The sequence below is a fragment of the Zingiber officinale genome, chromosome 1A (assembly GCF_018446385.1).
Source record: "Zingiber officinale cultivar Zhangliang chromosome 1A, Zo_v1.1, whole genome shotgun sequence".
In the NCBI taxonomy this organism is placed as follows: domain Eukaryota; kingdom Viridiplantae; phylum Streptophyta; class Magnoliopsida; order Zingiberales; family Zingiberaceae; genus Zingiber; species Zingiber officinale.
Window position 1 is genome coordinate 142,501,805 of NC_055987.1, and position 21,553 is coordinate 142,523,357.

The window sequence follows — 21,553 nt, forward strand, 5'->3', positions numbered from 1 at the left end:
GGATATGCGTATCGGATATCCTCATTTATTTACCTCAGGTATCAATGCGCCTTAATTACTTAAATTTGGGGACCAAATTTCTTTTAGTGGGGGAGAATGTTAAGTATAAGAAAAAAAAAAAAAAAAAAAACCACTAACACACCCATACCTACCTACGTGCACCCCCACCTCCTCCTTTTCCCACTTTCTTTTCTCCTCTTCCCCCATGACTTCTCTTTTTCTCTCATTCCCTCTTCTCTGTTCTGTTTCTCTTCAACGGCAGAAGTGAAATCGCAGCAGCTCACTCCTCTTCTCCAGCACGAGACCTCCTTCTCCTTCATCCTCACCAACCAGCAAGAGGGACGCGAGCAACAGCCCTCCCTTCCCTCTCTTCTTCCTTGTTCTCCTGCATCTGGGCAGCACCACCGGAGCTCCGCCGGAGCTAGCTGTGGTCACGCTGAACTCGCCGAAGTCACTGGTAAAGAGAGAAAGATCATCCATTTTCGTGCTCTTTTGTTTTCAGCCTTCTCTTCTTCTCTAATAGCTTCAACGGCAGTACCTTGCCTTTCCTTTTCCTAGCAAATACCTACTCTTGTTGTCCTTGCTTCTTGGCAGCAACCATCGGAGCTCGCCGCAACTTGCTGGAGTTGCCAACAAAGAGGGGAAGAGAACCCTAATTGCTGCCCTCATTTCCAGTAGCCACACAAAACCCTTAGAAGGTATATTTTAGGTTGCTTTGGGTTAAATTGATGTGTAGTTAGAAGGGTTATCTAGATTAGAACAGATGTTGTATTTAAGAATGCGAAGTGGTACGAGGTATCGAGATCAAAATAATTCACTGATTTTGAATCAGAGATAATGTGTAGATTTTACGTCATTATTATTATTAGATAGTATTTTGATTATTTAAGTTATGTTTGATATTGTGTTTGTAGATCCGACCTCGAGTGGAGCATGGTGACCTACCGATACTCGGAGATTTTGCTGTACATAAGGTGGATACATCTACTCTTGTCTATTTCCTTGTGCATGAATAAATATATAAATTGGAATATGTATATGTTGTATTATTGTTTTCAAAATGGGGATTAAACTGATATTATAAATAGCGAAATGGGTTAAAATATTAAAATTATTGGAGGGTAAATAATTAATATTATTTCTTGTTCACATGTGGGTTCATATTGGGATTGATATGGGAAGGGTTGCTTTTTTTAAATTAAAGAAATATTCTGAATTACTCTTCTGTTGATACCTTGTCTCTTTTGACTTGCTTGACCTTTCATACTTCATGCTTTTGATACTCTATCTCTTGATACTTGTAGCTTTTTATCTGTGGACCCTATAATGATAAATTAATAGATTTGATACGAAAATATTACCTTGATTGACCAATTAATATGAAAAGAGAATAATCATGATAAATGGATGAATATAATCATAACGGTGAATTAATAAAGATAGTAAATGAATAATTAAAAAGTGAAGACCATGAGCCTAGCTTTATACCAGAGCTCTATATTAGAGTACTGGACCGCCCACATGTTATTGTGGTAGCGCGGCGGCCGCGGTCCAGAGTATCTGACCGTACACCCGAGGCGTGTTGGCGTGATGTAGCCCTCGGTCAGTATGTCGGTGAGGGCTGATAGCCCGTACGTCAGATGACGTATGCGACAGTTTTATACTCTTAGGAGACTTTTAGCCTATCCATATGATATTTCACTCTGATGATATTGGCTCCAGTGATCACTTTTTAGTTGATTTATCAGATTCAGACTATTGATATACATGTTGATCTTACCATGATAACTTATAATTGAGTGATTAAATAATAAGATTGAAGAATTGATTTTATTAATGATGATAAGGTGAAGATCCCAAACTCTATCTAAAAATTTTTACCTGATTATAGATAATGAGAAGATGATTATACCTATATATGTATAAATGTAGAACTTTAAGAATAATCCTAAAGTTATAACAAAAGAGATAATGATTTATTCTACTTCCTTGACTTCTTCAAAAAAATTAAATTCATGCACATCTTTCTTGAGTATCCACTTAGCCATTTGGCTAATTTGCTACATTCCTTGGTCTCCAGTTTTGCAGACACAGGGATCATTTTGATATTATAGTTGATTTTGGACTTTCATAGAGTTGCTCAGAGATCTCGACGTGCTGATTTTCTGGTTTGTTTTACCTTTGTTTCGCTGTATTTACATTTTGTAATTTTGTTACAGATGTCATTTATCTGTATAGTAATTGTAGTTTATGAAAACTATGACATATACATATAGTTGATACATTTCGTGGTTATGTTGTTTCTATTTTATGTATGTTCCAGCCGTGTGGGCTGATGAATATGTTGTTTATGTTTATATAGTGTGATGTATGTATGTATGCTTCATATTGTCACCGATACAGGGGAGATGCTGCCAGATTTTTGTCTGGCAGGGACTCCTCTGGGGGCGTGACAATTTTATTGGTATCAGAGCTTAGTTTTCCGTTTTCTGTTCGTGGGTTTTGGCTTTATTTCGAGATTTTTGTTTTCAGTTTATGTACTTCTCGAGAAAAGGAATTTTTATACAAGTCGAGTTGTATCTCTGAGCTATAGGATTTACGGGTCATTCTTTGTTTTAATTATCTTGATTATAAATGATTATTGAAAATTTTCATCTGATTTTATAGGCAATGCCACGAGCCCGTGGTCGCGGTTGGGGCAGTAGCCGTGCTCGTAGTCGCAATCGTGGTTGCGACAGTGGTAGTGGTTGTGCATGTCAGCGTGCCACTACTACTGATCATGGTTTGGATGAGGCTCCTATCTCCCCATCTGAGTTGATACCGGGAGCTCAGGTTGGTCCCAGTATTGGAGTTGGTGGTAAGACTGAGGGACAACCTCATCTTGTTACAGCTCAGGTAGCCGTACCAGCCATTCCTACAGCATCGCTTATTATGGAAAAGGCCCGTATTCCTTTGCTTGCTAGTTCAGCAAAGGATCGTTTTACGCTGTTCCATGGAGGCATCGATCCTTGAGTTGCGCGTACATGGTTGGAGGATATTGAGGGCACTTTTGGGTATATGTCCTGTTCAGACACAGAGAAGGTAGAGCTAGCCGCTTATCATTTTCGAGGGCAAGCATCCACATGGTGGAAGATGCAAAAGACTGGGGATCAGATTATCTCTTGGCAGTCTTTTCGAGAGGCGTTCGAGATACAGTATTTTCCTGCAGCACTTTGTGTTGCTCGACGCCAGGAATTCATGAGTCTCAAGCAAGGTGACCGAAGCGTGCTAGACTATAGTGCAGAATTTAGCAGACTTGCTGAGTTTTGCCCACATATGGTTGCTCAGGACTCAGACCGGCAGCATATGGTTTCACTTTACACAGGGACTGGCAGCATATATTCGGATCAGGATGTCTGGATTTCCTGTTACTACTTATCGAGAGGCACTTGATCGAGCCATATTTATTGAGATGACTCAACAGCAAATCTCTCAAGAAAGAGAAGCCAGCCGACAGACCTCGCAGAGCTCACACTCTAGACAGCAGAGTCGAGGTCGTCGATCTCGTGGTCAGGATACGACTAGAGAGTCTTCACGGTCACGAAAGGTGGCCAAAGTATCACAGGGATCTAGTCGCCCAGTTTCATCACAGCGGGGTCAGATATCGGTGAAGTGTTTTCAATGTGGTGCACCAAATCACCTGGCATCAGAATGTCCACTAGATAAGAGTATATGTTTTTATTGTAAACTGCCAGGACAAATGCAGAAAGATTGCACTTTGAAGGCACAACATCAAGCAGGAGGATCACAGTCTCAGCAGGCTCGACCTACCTCACGACCTCCACAGTCTCGGCAGCAGAAAGGCCCGCAGAGATCTCAGCAGTTTCAGCCACGAAATCCCCCACCTACACAGTCTGCTCACCAGCAACAACTCTATCATTTGCAGTCCCAGGTGGAGAGTGAGTATCACTCAGTACCTCCACTTCAGTAGTATCTGCCAGCTCCATCTCAACAGTACTTGCCAGCTCCATCTCAGCAGTACTTGCCAGCTCCATCTCAGCAGTATTTGGTAGCTCCACCCCAGCAGTACTTGCTACCTCCACCCCAGCAGTATCAGCCACCATTATCTTATCAGCCTTCGACCCAGTCATACCAGCCTGCACAGGAGCAGAGTCAGCCCTCTTCTTCTATTCAGAGGGGTCAGCCATCGGGTCTTCAGCCGGGACACGTATATGCTTTGACTCGTGAGGAGGCACAGCGAGCTGGAGGATCTGTCATCCGAGGTATCATTTAAGTTTATAGTATTTCTGCGGATATACTGATAGATACTGGCAGCTCGCATTCCTTTATTTCGCCTGAGTTTGTATGCAAGATTGGGAGGTTCCCAACTCTTCGACCTTATGGATTATCAGTATTGACACCATCAGGAGGCGTATTGATGGCGGATCAAGAGGTTAAGAATTGTCCTTTAAATTTCGATAGTCATATCCTTACAGTGGATCTCCAGGTGCTAGAGATGACTGAATTTGATATTATTTTGGGTATGGATTGGCTTTCAGAGCATCATGCCACTGTCGATTGTCGAGCCAAAGTGGTGACTTTTCAATCCTTAGATCAATCATCATGGGAATTTATTGGGATCAATGATCGAGGAATATCTATTATCTCAGCTCTCCAGGCTCAGCAGTTGTTGGCTCGGGGATGCAAGGGATATCTCTTATCTTTAGTGAGTTCCAATGTGAATAGTTCTGTCCAGCTTTCTGATGTCCACATCATACGTGAATATCCCGATGTATTTCCTGAAGAACTTCCTGGCTTGCCACCTCGACGACAGGTAGAGTTTGTCATTGAGTTGCTTCCTGGCACAGCTTCAATATCGAAAGCTCCATATCGGATGGCGCCAAGAGAACTGGAGGAACTAAAGATCCAGCTTCAGGAGTTACTAGACAAGGTTTTATCCGTCCTAGTGTTTCTCCTTGGGGTGCTCCGGTGCTCTTTGTTAAGAAAAAGGATGGATCCTTAAGGCTCTGCATTGATTATAGGCAGTTAAACTCAGTAACTATCAAGAACAAGTATCCTCTACCTAGAATAGATGATTTATTTGATCAGCTTAAAGGTACCTGTGTGTACTCAAGGATTGATTTAAGATCAGGCTATCACCAGTTACGGGTTAGAGATACAGATATTCAGAAGACTACCTTCCGTACTCGGTATGGACATTATGAGTTTTTGGTAATGTCGTTTGGGCTTACCAATGCTCCTGCAGCTTTTATGGATCTGATGAACCGGGTATTCTTAGAATTTTTAGACCGGTTTGTTATTGTCTTTATTGATGACATTCTGGTATATTCGCGATTAGAAGAGGAGCACGAACAACATCTCAGAAAAGTCCTAGAAACTTTACGGAAGAAACACTTATATGCTAAGTTCAGTAAATGTGCTTTTTGGCTTAGTTCTGTGGGATTTTTAGGGCATGTAATCTCTAGCAAAGGGATTTCAGTAGACCCCCAGAAGATTGAAGCAGTTGACAGATGGGAACAACCAAAGTCAGTGCAGGAAATTCGTAGCTTTCTCGGATTAGCTGGGTACTATCGGAGATTTGTGGAAGGATTTTCTAGTATTGCTGCACCTTTGACTCGAGTAACTAGAAAAGGAGTCAAGTTTACTTGGTCTGAGGCTTGTGAAGCAAGCATCCAAGAGCTCAAGCAGAGATTGGTGAGTGCTCCAGTATTAGTTATTCCCTCTGGAGATGATGGATTCATTTCTTTACACGGATGCATCTATTCAAGGATTAGGGGCAGTTTTGATGCAGTATGACAGAGTAGTAGCTTATGCTTCTCGTCAGCTAAAAGATCATGAGAAGAATTATCCCGTTCATGATTTAGAATTAGCAGCCATCATTTTTGCCCTTAAAATTTGGAGACATTATCTCTACGGTATTACCTTTGAGATATTCACCGATCACAAGAGTCTGAAATATCTTTTCACTCAGAAAGAGTTAAACCTTCGACAGAGAAGGTGGATAGAGTTTCTGAAGAATATGACTGCACTATCAACTACCATCCTGGAAAAGCTAATGTAGTCGCAGATGCATTGAGCAGGAAGTCTAGAGGAGTATTGGCAACTCACAGGGTGGCAGTTGTAGATATAGTCAGACAGTTTTCAAAATTAGATTTATCTGAAGTAGGGCAAACACAGCGTGGTATACTGGTCTCCTTGATCGCACAGTCCCCATTGGTGGAGCGGATTAAGGAAAGTCAAATGGAAGACTAGTATCTCAGATCTATAGCTAGTGAGTTGGAGTTAGGCCCCAAGCCAGAATTCACACGTGATATGGATGGATCTCTTCGGTTCCGAAGCAGATTATGTGTCCCAGAGGTACATCCTGTTAAGGAGGATCTCCTTCGAGAAGCCCACCGATCGAGATTTGCAGTTCATCCTGGTGGTACACGGATGTATCAAGACTTGAAGCGATCATATTGGTGGAAAGGTATAAAAAGAGATATTGCAGACTTTGTAGCTCGGTGTCTAGTTTGCCAGCAAATTAAGGCTGAACACCAGAGACCGGCCGGGTTACTTCAGAAGATTGCAGTGCCGGAATGGAAGTGGGAGCATGTCACTATGGATTTTATCACGGGGTTACCAAGGACACAGAGGAGACATGATTCAATCTGGTGATTGTCAATCGGTTAACTAAATCTGCACATTTCTTACCGATTCGTAAGACAGAATCTCTAGATCGTCTAGCAGAGTTATATTGCAGAGAGATTATTAAACTACATGGTATTCCCCTCAGTATTATTTCTGATAGAGATCCACGTTTTACTTCGAGATTCTGGCAAAGTTTCCAAAAGGCGTTGGGAACCGAGCTGCGCTTTAGCACCGCTTTTCATCCTCAGACTGATGGACAGTCGGAGCGCACTATCCAGACTCTAAAGGATCTGTTGCGTGCTTGTGTGCTAGATTTTGGGGATAGTTGGGAGGACCATCTACATTTGGTAGAATTTGCTTATAATAACAGTTACCACTCTGCTATTCAAATGGCACCGTTTGAGGCACTCTACGGCAGAGCATGTAGATCTCCTATCTTATGGGATGAGGTTGGTGAACGTCAACTCTTAGGCCCTCAGAGTGTTCAGCAGGATGCTGAGCTAGTACGAGCCATTAGACAGAGATTGTTGACGGCTCAGAGTCGTCAAAAGAGTTACGCAGATAGAAGACGAAGAATGTTAGAATTCATGGTAGGTGATCACGTATTTCTTCGTGTTTCACCCATAAAAGGAAATAAGAGATTTGGGTTGAGAGGAAAATTGGCTCCTAGATTTATCGGACCTTTCCAGATCCTTTAGTGGATTGGTGCTGTTGCATATCGACTTGCGTTACCCCCAGCGTTAGCAGGAGTACATAATGTCTTTCATGTTTCTATGCTGCGGAAGTATGTTCCGGATCCGACACATGTCTTGAAGGATTTTGTAGTGCCCCTACAATCTGATGCGACATACGAAGAATTCCCTGTTCGTATTTTGGATTGCAAAGAACATCGGTTGCGGAACAAATGCCTCCGTCCCGTAAAGGTTGGGTGGCAGCACCACTCTGATCAAGAAGCAACTTGGGAGCGTGAGAGGATATGCGTATCAGATATCCTCATTTATTTACCTCAGGTATCAATGCGCCTTAATTACTTAAATTTGGGGACCAAATTTCTTTTAGTGGGGAGGAATGTTAAGTATAAGAAAAAAAAAAAACCACTAACACACCCATACCTACCCACGTGCACCCCCACCTCCTCCTTTTCCCCCTTTCTTTTCTCCTCTTCCCCCATGACTTCTCTTTTTCTCTCATTCCCTCTTCTCTGTTCTGTTTCTCTTCAACGGCAGAAGTGAAATCGCAGTAGCTCACTCCTCTTCTCCAGCACGAGACCTCCTTCTCCTTCATCCTCACCAACCAACAAGAGGGACGCGAGCAACAGCCCTCCCTTCCCTCTCTTCTTCCTTGTTCTCCTGCATCTGGGCAGCACCATCGGAGCTCCGCCGGAGCTAGCTGTGGTCACGCCAAACTCGCCGAGGTCACTGGTAAAGAGAGAAAGATCATCCATTTTCGTGCTCTTTTGTTTTCAGCCTTCTCTTCTTCTCTAATAGCTTCAACGGCAGTACCTTGCCTTTCCTTTTCCTAGCAAATACCTACTCTTGTTGTCCTTGCTTCTTGGCAGCAACCATCGGAGCTCGCCGCAACTTGCTGGAGTTGCCAACAAAGAGGGGAAGAGAACCCTAATTGCTGCCCTCATTTCCAGTAGCCACATAAAACCCTTAGAAGGTATATTTTAGGTTGCTTTGGGTTAAATTGATGTGTAGTTAGAAGGGTTATCTAGATTAGAACAGATGTTGTATTTAGGAATGCGAAGTGGTACGAGGTATCGAGATCAAAATAATTCACTGATTTTGAATCAGAGATAATGTGTAGATTTTACGTCATTATTATTATTAGATAGTATTTTGATTATTTAAGTTATGTTTGATATTGTGTTTGTAGATCCGAGCTCGAGTGGAGCACGGTGACCTACCGATACTCGGAGATTTTGTTGTACATAAGGTGGATACATCTACTCTTGTCTATTTCCTTGTGCATGAATAAATATATAAATTGGAATATGTATATGTTGTATTATTGTTTTCAAAATGGGGATTAAACTGATATTATAAATAGCGAAATGGGTTAAAATTTTAAAATTATTGGAGGGTAAATAATTAATATTATTTCTTGTTCACATGTGGGTTCATATTGGGATTGATATGGGAAGGGTTGTTTTTTTTTAAATTAAAGAAATATTCTGAATTACTCTTCTGTTGATACCTTGTCTCTTTTGACTTGCTTGACCTTTCATACTTCATGCTTTTGATACTCTATCTCTTGATACTTGTAGCTTTTTATCTGTGGACCCTATAATGATAAATTAATATATTTGATACGAAAATATTACCTTGATTGACCAATTAATATGAAAAGAGAATAATCATGATAAATGGATGAATATAATCATAACGGTGAATTAATAAAGATAGTAAATGAAGAATTAAAAAGTGAAGACCATGAGCCTAGCTTTATACCAGAGCTCTATATTAGAGTACTGGACCGCCCACATGTTATTGTGGTAGCGCGGCGGCCGCGGTCCAGAGTATCTGACCGTACACCCGAGGCGTGTTGGCGTGATGTAGCCCTCGGTCAGTGTTTATTATGTCTTCCACCGGTGAGGGCTGATAGCCCGTACGTCAGATGACGTATGCGACAGTTTTATACTCTTAGGAGACTTTTAGCCTATCCATATGATATTTCACTCTGATGATATTGGCTCCAGTGATTCACTTTTTAGTTGATTTATCAGATTCAAACTATTGATATACATGTTGATCTTACCATGATAACTTATAATTGAGTGATTAAATAATAAGATTGAAGAATTGATTTTATTAATGATGACAAGTGATGATAAGGTGAAGATCCCAAACTCTATCTAAAAATTTTTACCTGATTATAGATAATGAGAAGATGATTATACCTATATATGTATAAATGTAGAACTTTAAGAATAATCCTAAAGTTGTAACAAAAGATGATGATTTATTCTACTTCCTTGACTTCTTCAATAAGATTAAATTCATGCACATCTTTCTTGAGTATCCACTTAGTCATTTGGCTAATTTGCTACATTCCTTGGTCTCCAGTTTTGCAGACACAGGGATCATTTTGATATTATAGTTGATTTTGGACTTTCATAGAGTTGCTCAGAGATCTTGACGTGCTGATTTTCTGGTTTGTTTTACCTTTGTTTTGCTGTATTTACATTTTGCAATTTTGTTACAGATGTCATTTATCTGTATAGTAATTGTAGTTTATGAAAACTATGACATATACATATAGTTGATACATTTCATGGTTATGTTGTTTCTATTTTATGTATGTTCCAGCCGTGTGTGCTGATGAATATGTTGTTTATGTTTATATAGTGTGATGTATGTATGTATGCTTCATATTGTCATCGGTATAGGGGAGATGCTGCCGGATTTTTGTCTGGCAGGGACTCCTCTGGGGGCGGTTTCCCTTCTTCGTCCAACTCCTGTCGCCCTTCTCTCTGCCCGATCCCTTTTCTTCCCTTCTTCATCGTCGTTCTTCCCCGATTCGTCTCCACCGCGCAACCGATTGCCGACATCGACCCCCTAAGCTCTGATCCAGTCGCCTTTCTTCTCCGGCCCCAGACGCTCGGAGCTTGCCGGAAATCGAGTAAGGAGCCCCGGATCATCCCAATCGACACCAACGGAACTTCCCTCGCGCTGTTGCCTCCTCTCCTTCCTTCCTCACTGTGGTCACGTCTTTGTGGCTACTCCGTGCCCTAGCCCCCAACCATTACCGACCATTTCTGGTCTTTTCGATCAGAGGCACCACCTCTGCACAAGGCGACCTTCGGCTAAAGGAGGAGGGTACGAGCCCTAGTTAGGTCTCCCTCCTCTCGTGCGCTAGTGTTGAGGTATTACCCGTCCCTCTGTGTGCTTTTGTCCTCTTCCTTATGCGCTATCTCTAACTGATACATCTGGGATCATCATCAAGCATTGCAGATCTGAGAGGAGAACTCCCTATTCATCGTAGCTGCACTTGGGGTCTCCTTCGAGCAGTTGCGGATCTGATTAAGGGGTAAGTTCTGCTGATGGGTTGATTGCATACTTGAATTGGGATTTTAGTGGATTAACTGTGCTTAGCTGTAGGTCAAGGTTTGATTTGAATATTGTAGTTAAGTTGTTCATTTGTGGTTAGGTTATATGGTGGTAAGATTGAAGAATGAATTGTTAATAGAATTGATTTAAGTCTAGCTTGATATGAGTTGTTGGAGGTCAGTTCATTGTTTGGACTTAACAATGCAAATTGATTTAAGGATAGTTAGATTAAATCCGAATGGTAGAATGATTAGGGTTAATAGGGCTAACCTAGTTGACCGGTGGATTATAACCAGGTTTGGGGGATTTTATTTAGCTACTTAATTCATATGAATTTAGTTAAATAAAATATATGTCTTGATTGATGCAGGACTTTGATTCGAGACGAGTGTCTCAACGTCGGATTGGTTGGATACGATCTTCTTTTTGAGGTGGATACCTTGACTTATTTCTTTTGATAATGTCATTTCGATATGCATAGTAGGTTATAGCCACTAGTAATAATTATGTTTATCCTTATTTTGGTATGTCACTACTTGATACCTATAGCATGCCTTTGTTTGTTATTATTTGTATGCATTTAAACTTATATTCTTTTGTTCTTGCCATGTGTACTTATGAGCATATAAGTAGTGACATACATTGCCTTACTATGTACAGGACTAGTTACTAGACATATTTGACATGTGTACCTAGTTTCATGATACTTAGATCCTTGTTGGATTTCTTTACCTTTTGGTATTTATTATGGAGGTGTCAGGATTTACATGCTTAGTGATATGCATCATTTTGCATGATTGCATGCTGAGCGATTGTCGGCTCCATTATTGTTGAGCACATCGCTTCAGTTACATGGATCTGCACACACAACCACTCATGAGTTAATGGTATATCAGACAGGGTGTGTTGCAGCAGGTTGCTCTGTCAAGGGCTCCGCTGACCAGCTCATGGGTAGTGGTGACGCGACGTGGTAGCAGGACAGGGATCCCTCCTCTGAATTGTCTCAGGGAGATGAGAGCATTAAGCTCCCCCACTTATGATTTGGGATAGAAGGATAGGTGTACTCTGACAGCATCTTATCCACTCGGTCACTCAGGAGTAGTGATGGCAGAGTGCACAGTTGTCATAGCCCTACCCACTCGGTCTCACCATCATGTGTAACATGGCTGCCTGGCGTCAGGGGTGACCATGTCATTTGCATCATATGCATAGATTGCATTTATTATTTGTGATTGTTGCATATCGAATGCTACATTTCTATGGTTGCATATGATTAACATGCATACAAGAGACAAGATGAGTTGGGTCTGACGACCTTTATGTCAGGATAGAAGGCCCAGGTGAGTACAATTTTCTCCTGTCTTTTCAGTTTTGCATTTCGAGCTATTGTCTAGGAGACTGTACGACATAATTATTATTATTGGATATATTGTACTATGTATGTCAGCTTGATACCCGCTGAGTGTTGGACTCGCATCATTGATATATTTTCTATTTCAAGTTGAAGCTGTCAGGAGGTTCCAGTCTAGTCCCCCACTAGGTGTCGAGATGGCTTTCTGGTTCAGACTTTCGTTGTTTCCTTGTTTTGTTATGTCTACATACTTATGATGTGTAGTTTTTGTACTTATGGATTCTATGTCGTGCTTTGGGTATGATGCCCATGTGTTCTGCTGCGAAGGTTTTCCGTTGTGTTGTGTTTTCCTTGTTGTAGTGGAGTAGGTTTTTACCATTATAACTGCGTGGTTGTATCGGCCGAAGGTTGAATTATATAAACTGCGTGGAATGCTTATCATATTTTATTATACATGTTCCGGTCGTGTTGGTCGTGGATTGAGGGGCCCGAGTGCTTTGTAGATACAGGGGAGATGCTGCCGGAATTTCTCTGGCAGGGACTCTCCCGGGGCGTGATAAAATTAATTGTAGTAAGTCACTAATGGTTAAAGTACAAAGAAATAAACTTCAACATAATATATATTATATATATTTATAAACATATATAATATTTCACATATTGGTAGTTGAAATTTGTGCAAATAGTGTTAAATGCGAATTGTTTCAGACTACAAGTAAAAAATGCCTTCTATGACAATGGAAATGGAATTGCAGCTTGCAGACCATTTTTAGGCAAATAAACACCCCTAGAGGCTTATGTAATTCAACTAAAAACAGACCTAGCCTGTACATTTACCTTTAGAAAGTTCTGCAGAAGGATTTCTGACAGGAATCTTCAATATACTAAACTTAAGTGATGACAACAAAGAGCTAACCTGAGAAACATAAGAAGTAAAATGCTTTATCATAAGATAATCTAAAGTTGAAATAGCTAAAATATACTTAACTGAGAAGAATATGACTGAGTATACCTACCTTGTCAGAGTATCTTAAAGTGGGAGTAGGCACACCTAACCAAGTCCATGTACTCAATTGGTCCTTCTGGGAAGTATGGCATCCATACTGGATTTGTGGTGGGCTAATGGGACTGCTGTAAACTTGGAAAACAAGGAAAACATGTGTAACGTGACAACGAGTTAGTTAATTTCCTTTTATTTTGCAAACTAAAGTTAGCTTACCAGCAAGAATATCATCTCCATGTAGAGCAAGAATACCCCATGAGAAATTTGATTCATGTGGACTGATACGTAAAACTTTGCCACTGGAAATTATTTTTGTGCATTACAGGCAAGAATAATGCAGTATTAACTTCAGAGTTTTTATCTGCGATAGGAAGTACCTGATAATATTTACTGAAAGAATTACTTGGGTGCTGCACCATACAGATGAAACAATCATTGTAGAGCCATCAGAAAGCCATGGATATGGTAGAAATTCGGAATTATAAAGTCCAGGAAAACAATCATCCTCAGGACACATGATAACAGGGACCTGAAAGGCACAGGTCTATAATCAGAATGGTAACAAATGAAGGGAAGCCATCATACTCAGTATCAATGTAAAATAGATATGGAACTAAGCTATGCCCAACTTACAAAATCATTTGACTATGTTAACTTAAACTGTATTCCAAAATTTTATCCCATTCATTAAACCTCAATACAGCATACACATATAGGGCAATGGCATGTAATCCCTCATAATGACTATTTTGATTTAAGTTTCCACATACGAATATCTGTAGTTTACACATACAAGAACTAAAAAGTTCATGGTTCAATAAACAGAAAGGGGGATCCTTTGCTGCTTATTCCTAGTAATAGGAGGATTGCATCTAATACCCATCAATCTTGACCTTTACATTTTATAAAAATGTATCTGCAATCAGGAAAAGGAAGTCATAGTTTTTGTTCATGTAAGCAGGAATGTCATGAGTTATTTAGCAGCTATTATTAAATTACAAAGTAAACTATCCGAAACTGAAAGATAATAAATGAAAACTCGTCAACCCACAAAAATCAAGAGATAATCACTCAAGCTCGGTCAATCCCAATCACACTAGCCCAAATTGCTGAGGCCCTAACATATTAGGACTCAATGGATCCCAATATTGATACTCGGCGAACTATAAAGGTGAGATGACATAAAGGAAAACCTAGGGTAGTAATTTCTCAACATTTCAAATTTCATTCAATGATAATCAATGCAAGCAAAATTTTTCGTTTTGTCTATTGATCGGCATGTGAAGAGCTCTAATACATTCAGTATTTGACCGAACCAACAGAAGGGGTTCCAGCAATGAGGACAAGTAGTGGCTTTGCAATTTTTAGCATCTTCCATGCGGATGTTGTGGATTCATGATTTCCAATGTCTTCTATAAGGATCATCATGAACTCTGTAGTGAGTTCCAACATCTTGTACAAGGACCATCACCATTTCTAGAGTCTTCTGTCAGGACTGTCACAAACTCCCAAAATCCTAGAGCCTCTTCTGCAAGGATTGGAAGTGATTCATGAGCTCCTAGCACCGCTATGCATGACTTCTGCATATACCCAAGGCATGTCGTGACTCGCGAGGTCTCCAACATCAGCAATGCTTCCTCCTTTATTACTCTTCTCTTTGGAATGCCTGCTGCCATTGCTGCCATTTGTCAGCATGGTTAAAATGGCACGTATCTGTTTTGTTCCATCCGGGGAACAAAATCAGGGCTCATAATGAGATTTTTCAACCTTCAATTTTCTTTACGAAACCTAAAATAATCCATAATAAGATGTTGGTGTACATATGTAGACTGGAAAGAAAAGTTAAAATAATCTGCCATTGTATTTCAAGAAAAGATCATCCGACTGAAATGTCTGTCCATATATAGCAGCAAAACTAGAGATCAACATGCACAAGGTGGACTGTTTGTTTTTTATAGGTAACATACAAGTCACGATCAATTAAGAATAGAATGTTGGTTATAGAATGCATGTGCATTGATACAGCAGAAATATGTCCTGGCCAACAAAATTGTGCCCGTGAGATGAAGAGATACCACATCAATGATATCCAGGGAATGATGAAGCAGTCCATCAGAAGGCCAAACAATTCTGTGAAGTGAATCTGTTGCAATATGAGCACCACTTTCAACAGCGTTCCTTGCAGATACAAAAACCAAATACTTCCCATTTGGACTGCAATAATATAGTCAGATTTGAATGAAGTACCACACCGGATTGTGATAGCTAATTCACACAAACTACATACATCATATCAAAATTTAAAAAGAAAAATGACAAAAAACAATAAGACAATGTGGACTGAGATATGGAACAAAGTACTGTAAGGAAAATAAATAAATAGGCCAAGTGATAGTGTTAAAAAGGATGCATGTATGCCCATAAGGCTTTTGGTTTTTGCATAACAATCTAATAGAAGGAAAGTTCTTTCTAATGAACTTGATATCATTATCATATAGCTCGAAAATGTCCAACCTAAGAACCCAACTTGAGGTGCAACAATTATTAGTGTCGTGCTCATTCAAGCGCATTAAAGATGGATATCACTCCCTAAATCAACACAAATCTGAGCGAGCACCTTCCTACATATTTTTTTTCTGATGAAAAGTAATAAATAATTGGTAAAAACGAAAATTTTAAACATTGCATTTTGTAACTGGCGATACAAGTTAAAAAAATATACAATTCACGTTCAGTTATGAAATTCCTAGAGACAATGGAAGGCATATATGAAATTTTTAGAAGTTGAAATGACCTCATTTGTTTCTACAAGTACTCTTTTTTCACTAATGACTATTATACTGAAATCTGTCATTTGCCTAAAAATTCCAATTAAAGAGCAAATCAGATTATAGATTAGGACCTAATAAATAATGTTAAACAAATCCTAAGAGAAGTTTGATAAGCCATTTATATCTTCCTGTTCATTATAGACAGAGCCCTAATAAGTAATGCTGAACAAATTGCTAAGAGAAGTTTCATATATCATTACTATCTTCTTGCTACTTACAAAGACTATTTATGTATAATCACTTGGAAGAAGAGGTCATAATACAAACAACTTCCCATTTGCATCTTGTTGGCCCCACCACCAACTAATGTGCCCTCAAGAAACATTTGAATGTGTGTCTTTCAAATAGTTATATCATAAAAAATCAAACATATTTCCGGAAAAAATAATGAAAAAATACATAATTTCTACCTTCATTATTTAAAGTACCAAAACATCTAACTTATTCGATGTACATTACCTATTACCAGAAATAAAATCCTAAAAATATAAATTAAGGAGAGAGCCAATGTTACCTGAAACGGGGACAGAATGCGCTACCTAAGTCTTGAGTTAAATTGATTGCAGAATTGACAACATCTTCATTCCTGATGAATGGTGGCCAGCAATATGAGGTAATTGCCACAGCAAACATCTCCAAACTAAGATAATTGTAGGTAATAGAAAAAGATGGCAGACTCACCCATTTGACGACTCACTGGAACTTTGATCTTGAAAAGGATCACCAATTCCATATAGGGCACATGGCCTATTGTAACAATACTTGATTCCAAGCTTTCTTGGAGTTTTTTGAGGTCCATTTTCAATTGACCACCCAACAAAAACCAATGAATTATTTGCCTTAGAAGTTGATGGAGCCCAAACAACTTGACCCACACTTAAGCTCCTGGGAATGCCTTTAACAGGCCGTACTTCTCCACTGGAAAAAACATGAAAACAATGTCGTTATTTGTATAATTTTCCAGTGTTTACAACATTAAATGGACTAGGTCAGACCTATTGATGCTGACAACAAAGAGTGAAGGGTTCCTTTTCTTAGAATATGTTTCACCCCAGCCCTCTTCCCAGTCCCCTTGCCCTTTCCAGCTATTAAAATCTTTCTCAGAAGAACCTTCTTTCTTGAAGCCTAAATAATTAAACACTGGTTTTTCTAAAGGTGGTTCCTCGGCAACATAGGCGATCATTGACTCATCATGGTTCCAGGAAATCCCCTCAAACCTATAACAAAGCCAATATAATCATTTCAAAAAAAGAACAAAATGCAGATGAAGTAACCACCATGAGGGTATAATTTATCAAGCGCATTTTGTAGCAGGAAAAATAATAATTTACATCATCAATTCTTCTTACCATCCGTCGGTGTATACTGAACCATGAACTGATTGGGGAACGTGAATTTCCTTTTCCAATAGCGCCGGCCCCCAAATTTCGAGCACCGTTGGTGAATCGTTCTCTTTATTACGAACCACCAGAAGCTTCAAGCCTGATGGCGATGGGACAACTGCAGACGCCCCGTTCATCTCCACAGGAAATGGCGACCATTGAAAGTCGACAGAGTCTTCACTAGCCTTCGAGATATGAGAAGACAAAACCATCATCCTCTCCTTGTTAGTCAAAAGATCCACTTGCCGGACAATAAACATCGCCCGCGAGGTATTTGCTACATTTACAGTAAGGAACAAAGAGCAAAATCAATAAGATGAAAGAAATAGGCAACACGAAGAAGCCTTCATCATCATTCTGAAGAATATAACCATTTCCAGACTTAAAGATCCAAGCCTTGTCGATGGTGGGGACGTTCGTGAACTCCTGGAGCAATTTAGACTGCGAGGCGTACTCATCGGCGTTCGCCGGGTCGATCGCGACGGAGGGCATTTCCTTGGCAAAGATTGCTTGCGCAGACGAAGACACAGACAGTTTCCGACTGGTCAAGATGGAATCTTGGATGAGACGAATCAGCGAACAATAATCGAACAAGTGCTGGGAGAGGGGGGAAAAGAGGACTGAGAGATGAAATAAATCGATCTTAAGAGCAACCGGACTGATTACGTGGTGACGGTGGAGAAGTGTCTTGGAAAGAGACGCGACGACGACAAAGGGCGACAGTTGGAGCGACGGCGGAGGAGGGAGCAGCGCAGGCGGAGCGGAAATCGAACCAATGCGATAGCGGCGGCCAAGACTGGTGACATCGATGGGGTTAAGATAAGTAAGAAAATGAGTAGCTCTGCTGCGTCGGAAGGAATCTAAAGATACCTCAACTTCATTTTTTTTTTAAAAAAAAAAAAAAAATCAGAACAACAGCCCTTTAAAATCTCCCCTAACTAAAAACTTAATAAAGTTGTATAAATATTATAATTCTGAATAAAAAATAATAATGTCAAAAGCTTTTCAACAATGATTGGAGCAAAATGTTGATGGCATTAAAATCTTATGGAGCAAACGGATGATTTTAAAAATTAGAGAGAATTGATTAAAAAAAATGTAGTTATTTTTTTAAAAGTTTCAAATTTTTTTTTATCGCAGAGTATTTATATAATAACTATATCTACACAGACGCAACTGAACTTGTATTTGGATGGTAAATTATGGTAAATTGTCCTATGAAAGTAGAGATTAAATCTATTGAAGAACAATTCTTTGGGAAATAGCGAAAATCCTTTTGCCACATTATCGATTAATTGTCTATATTGATCACAACACTTTAATAAATTTATTATATGGCAAAAGGTTATTCGCTCGCCCTCAGCGCCCTCGCCAACTCGTTCCTAGGTCAACACGGAGGAGGTAAATCACGGATGACTACTAACCATTAATGCAAATGGCCAAGACATGAGGGAGATTATGACTTTATTATAATCTTATGCCATGTTAACTTCTCAGCTTCATCGAATTCATTTGGAGTAAGAGGTAACCCAATCCAAACTTCATTTGACATCTTATGAACAGTTATTCGGTTCTCATAATAGAACCAAAAGGTTAAACAAAAAAAAACAAGAACAAACCTTATGCAAACATATATAGCAGCATAAGAACAAATTGAAGATGGTGGCTAAATGTATGCCAAGAAGGAATGATGGTGCATCAATATCTCCTACCAGCTTCAATTGACTCTAGAATTGTGTTTGTTTCAACTTCTGATGGCCTTGACTGTCGGAAAATTGCAGTCGGCTGCAATGGAACATTGTTTCTAGAATCAGACATTTCGCGCAAGTATGCATGAGGCAACCAACCTGCAGAGGAAGAAGAAGCACAAGAATGAGAGATTTTAGATGAACTAGGAAGGAAACGCATGCATTCTTTCACTTGAACTAGTTGATACCATCTAGGTCGTATGGGGGTGGGAAGAATTGCAGATAGCAAAATGAAGCAACAACCAGTCCTGCAATATAAATAAATCAGACACAAATTAGTATTCATACTTCCACAATTGAAATCCAAATGTAGATTTCAATATTCTAAACAGACCTAGGAAACCTCCTGCAAATACATCTTGCCAATGATGCCAATAGTCATCAACTCGAGAAATCGCCACAAGTGATGCTAAGAGCAAAGGAAGAAACACAATGCACAGTTTTGCAACATGACCTCTACCGTCAAAAGCCTGGAGTTTTCCTGCCAGGTACCATGATAGGAAGCCTAGCCCAGCGAAAGACCCTGATCGAGGAACACGATACATAATAAACTATCATTCTTTACACTGATACAAGGCAACCAGAAAGCCATAGAGTTGGAAACTGAAAGACTTATTTTTCTTTTTTCTCAAAATAAGGTCAAAAGAATATATATATCATGAAGAGGCAAAAACTTGGATTCCAAGCGAGTGAAATTTACAACACTTGGATTCTAGCATAAGAATGAGAGACTTTAGATAATACATTGTTTCTTTTTGAAATTATGATGTGTTTTTCTTTCTTCCACAAAGAACAAAATTGCGGTTTGTTGAATTTTATTTGGTGAAATCAATTATCCATCGACCACTGACCACTTATCAAACTTCTAGTTTAGTGTGCATATAAATTTGTCATAAAATATAGAAGCATCAGGAGACATGACACAGAAGCCATTAGTTTTAATAGCCTAAAAAGATAGAACTTGCTACAAAATAAAATCTGTAGTTAGAGCCTTAAAAAAAAGAGAACACGGATTGCTCGATGCTTACAGGACGAATGGCCGCTTGGGAAACTCTTGTGCCCTTCTTTGATAACACTTTTTACCCCATGGCATACAACACCAGTTGTTATGTTGTCATATTTCTGCATATCAATACTTGTAATGGTAATTTCTCAAAGTCTTCAATGAAAATGGAAAGAAGAACAGAGCGAGCATGTATTAATCATCCAAGACTCACAGGAATTCCATCAGGAAAACATCGCCAGAAGAAATCTGGCCTTGGTCGGCCAACTGCATCCTTGATCGCATCAGTTAAAACTCCAGTGATGAATGTCGAAAAAAGCAAGCCTGATTATGTGTTTCCATCAGCTCGCAGTGACAGAGCCAAACGAAAGGTACCAATTGTGTAAACATAAAGAACAAGAAATCTACCTAATACAGCGTTATGCAGATCAAGAACATTATTCCTCTTAAAGTAGATGCCCAAAATAATTAAGAATGGCAACACAATTCCAAGTATCTGCCAAGAAGACGATCTTACTATTCCACGATGGAAGAAACACTCTTTATACTAGTTTGAATGGAAAACAGAACATACCGGAACAGCCCAAAATGGCACCGTGTTCTTTTTCATTGGATACCTCAAATCTGTCATCATATCTCTTCCCACAAACCGGTGAAAAGGCTCTATGACATTTAAGCATCCGTCTATTATAGCAAGGAGTATGAGTATGATCCAGTCTTGCATGTGAAATCTTAAGACTTTGGTTCCATGGGATCTCAGTGTGTGGGGCCCCATCTGAATATCTGGCATTTTTACCTGATGATCATAGATAAAAATCATTAAACTGCAACACAGGCAGCATGCAGCCAGGTTACTGCAAGTAGTCAAGAGAGAAGAGATAAAAAAGGTAAACATTGTCGACGTTATAGTGAAGACATTTTAAACATCATTAACTTGAATGTGGGCACAAGTACCGTTTCTTAAACCACAAAAGCATGAACTAATCTTCCAACAAAAAGGAAATATCGACAGGAGAGGGGGATGGAGAGAGAGAGAGAGAGAGAGAGAGAAGAGAGAGGGGCAAAGGCAATGATTTTGAGTTCATTTTCTTACCAATCTCCTACGGTTTCAAAGAAGCAGGAGAGTTGTGAGCAGGAGGAGGCTGCGGAGATGTCGAGCAAACGAGGAGATGAATGGAGACTTGGAAATCGCATCAACAAAGGGGGCGAACCGATAAAGCAAAAGAGAGACGAGGCGCCGAGCTGGCCATTTTACTTCTTTCTTTTATTGGAGACAACCTTTTTTGGTACACTTTGAATTTATCTCGTTGTTAAAGGAGAAGGTTGTGTTATATGATTTGCTGTTGCCTGTTTATAGGCTGTTTTGTTGGATTTTGTTAAATTTAGTTACGATTCTTGTTAGATTTGGCCAAGTTCTTTTCCTTTTTTGAAGAAGAAAAAGATATAAGCAAAGCAATTTGCTTACTCAACCTTAATCAAGGAACTTCGTTAGATCGATCTGTTTTGGCTTTGCTATAAAGGGAGAAATCTTACTGAAAATAACTATGCTGCCA

General features: G+C 39.7%; 2 protein-coding genes across 3 annotated transcripts in view; both read right to left on the bottom strand.

Moving 5' to 3' along the window:
* Window positions 1-18,077, bottom strand: part of LOC122036726 (acylamino-acid-releasing enzyme 1-like) — a 38,039-nt gene extending 19,962 nt beyond the window's left edge. The window contains exons 1-11 of one of the 2 annotated variants that reach the window (XM_042596132.1): window positions 17,916-18,077; window positions 17,621-17,790; window positions 17,217-17,526; window positions 16,863-17,084; window positions 16,549-16,785; window positions 16,382-16,453; window positions 15,112-15,250; window positions 13,414-13,565; window positions 13,253-13,335; window positions 13,050-13,171; window positions 12,871-12,949 (exon numbers count right to left, since the gene is read on the bottom strand). In XM_042596132.1, the coding sequence (XP_042452066.1) occupies window positions 12,871-12,949; window positions 13,050-13,171; window positions 13,253-13,335; window positions 13,414-13,565; window positions 15,112-15,250; window positions 16,382-16,453; window positions 16,549-16,785; window positions 16,863-17,084; window positions 17,217-17,526; window positions 17,621-17,790; window positions 17,916-18,055 (1,726 nt within the window). In that variant the 5' untranslated portion in view covers window positions 18,056-18,077. Of the gene's footprint in view, window positions 1-12,870; window positions 12,950-13,049; window positions 13,172-13,252; window positions 13,336-13,413; window positions 13,566-15,111; window positions 15,251-16,381; window positions 16,454-16,548; window positions 16,786-16,862; window positions 17,085-17,216; window positions 17,527-17,620; window positions 17,791-17,903 lie in introns of both variants that reach the window. The other variant, XM_042596140.1, reaches the window with a different exon arrangement.
* Window positions 18,078-18,746: 669 nt separating this feature from the next.
* Window positions 18,747-21,274, bottom strand: LOC122010567 (lipid phosphate phosphatase 2-like). The gene is made up of 8 exons (XM_042567091.1): window positions 21,094-21,274; window positions 20,575-20,796; window positions 20,409-20,496; window positions 20,215-20,324; window positions 20,026-20,119; window positions 19,332-19,520; window positions 19,186-19,245; window positions 18,747-19,096 (listed from the first exon to the last, which is right to left on the bottom strand). The coding sequence occupies exons 2-8, from the start codon at window positions 20,788-20,790 to the stop codon at window positions 18,948-18,950; spliced, it is 906 nt and encodes a 301-aa protein (XP_042423025.1). The 5' UTR covers window positions 20,791-20,796; window positions 21,094-21,274; the 3' UTR covers window positions 18,747-18,947.
* Window positions 21,275-21,553: the final 279 nt, after the last annotated feature.

What these genes read in the sequence shown, in the direction of transcription:
- LOC122010567 (XM_042567091.1), bottom strand. Translation starts at nt 20,790, where the DNA reads ATGCCAGATATTCAGATGGGGCCCCACACACTGAGATCCCATGGAACC. An exon ending in TGCCATTTTGGGCTGTTCCG is followed by an intron (nt 20,497 to 20,574) that starts GTATGTTCTGTT and finishes TCTTCTTGGCAG; the next exon opens with ATACTTGGAATTGTGTTGCC. An exon ending in ATTTGCAGGAGGTTTCCTAG is followed by an intron (nt 19,246 to 19,331) that starts GTCTGTTTAGAA and finishes TTTATATTGCAG; the next exon opens with GACTGGTTGTTGCTTCATTT.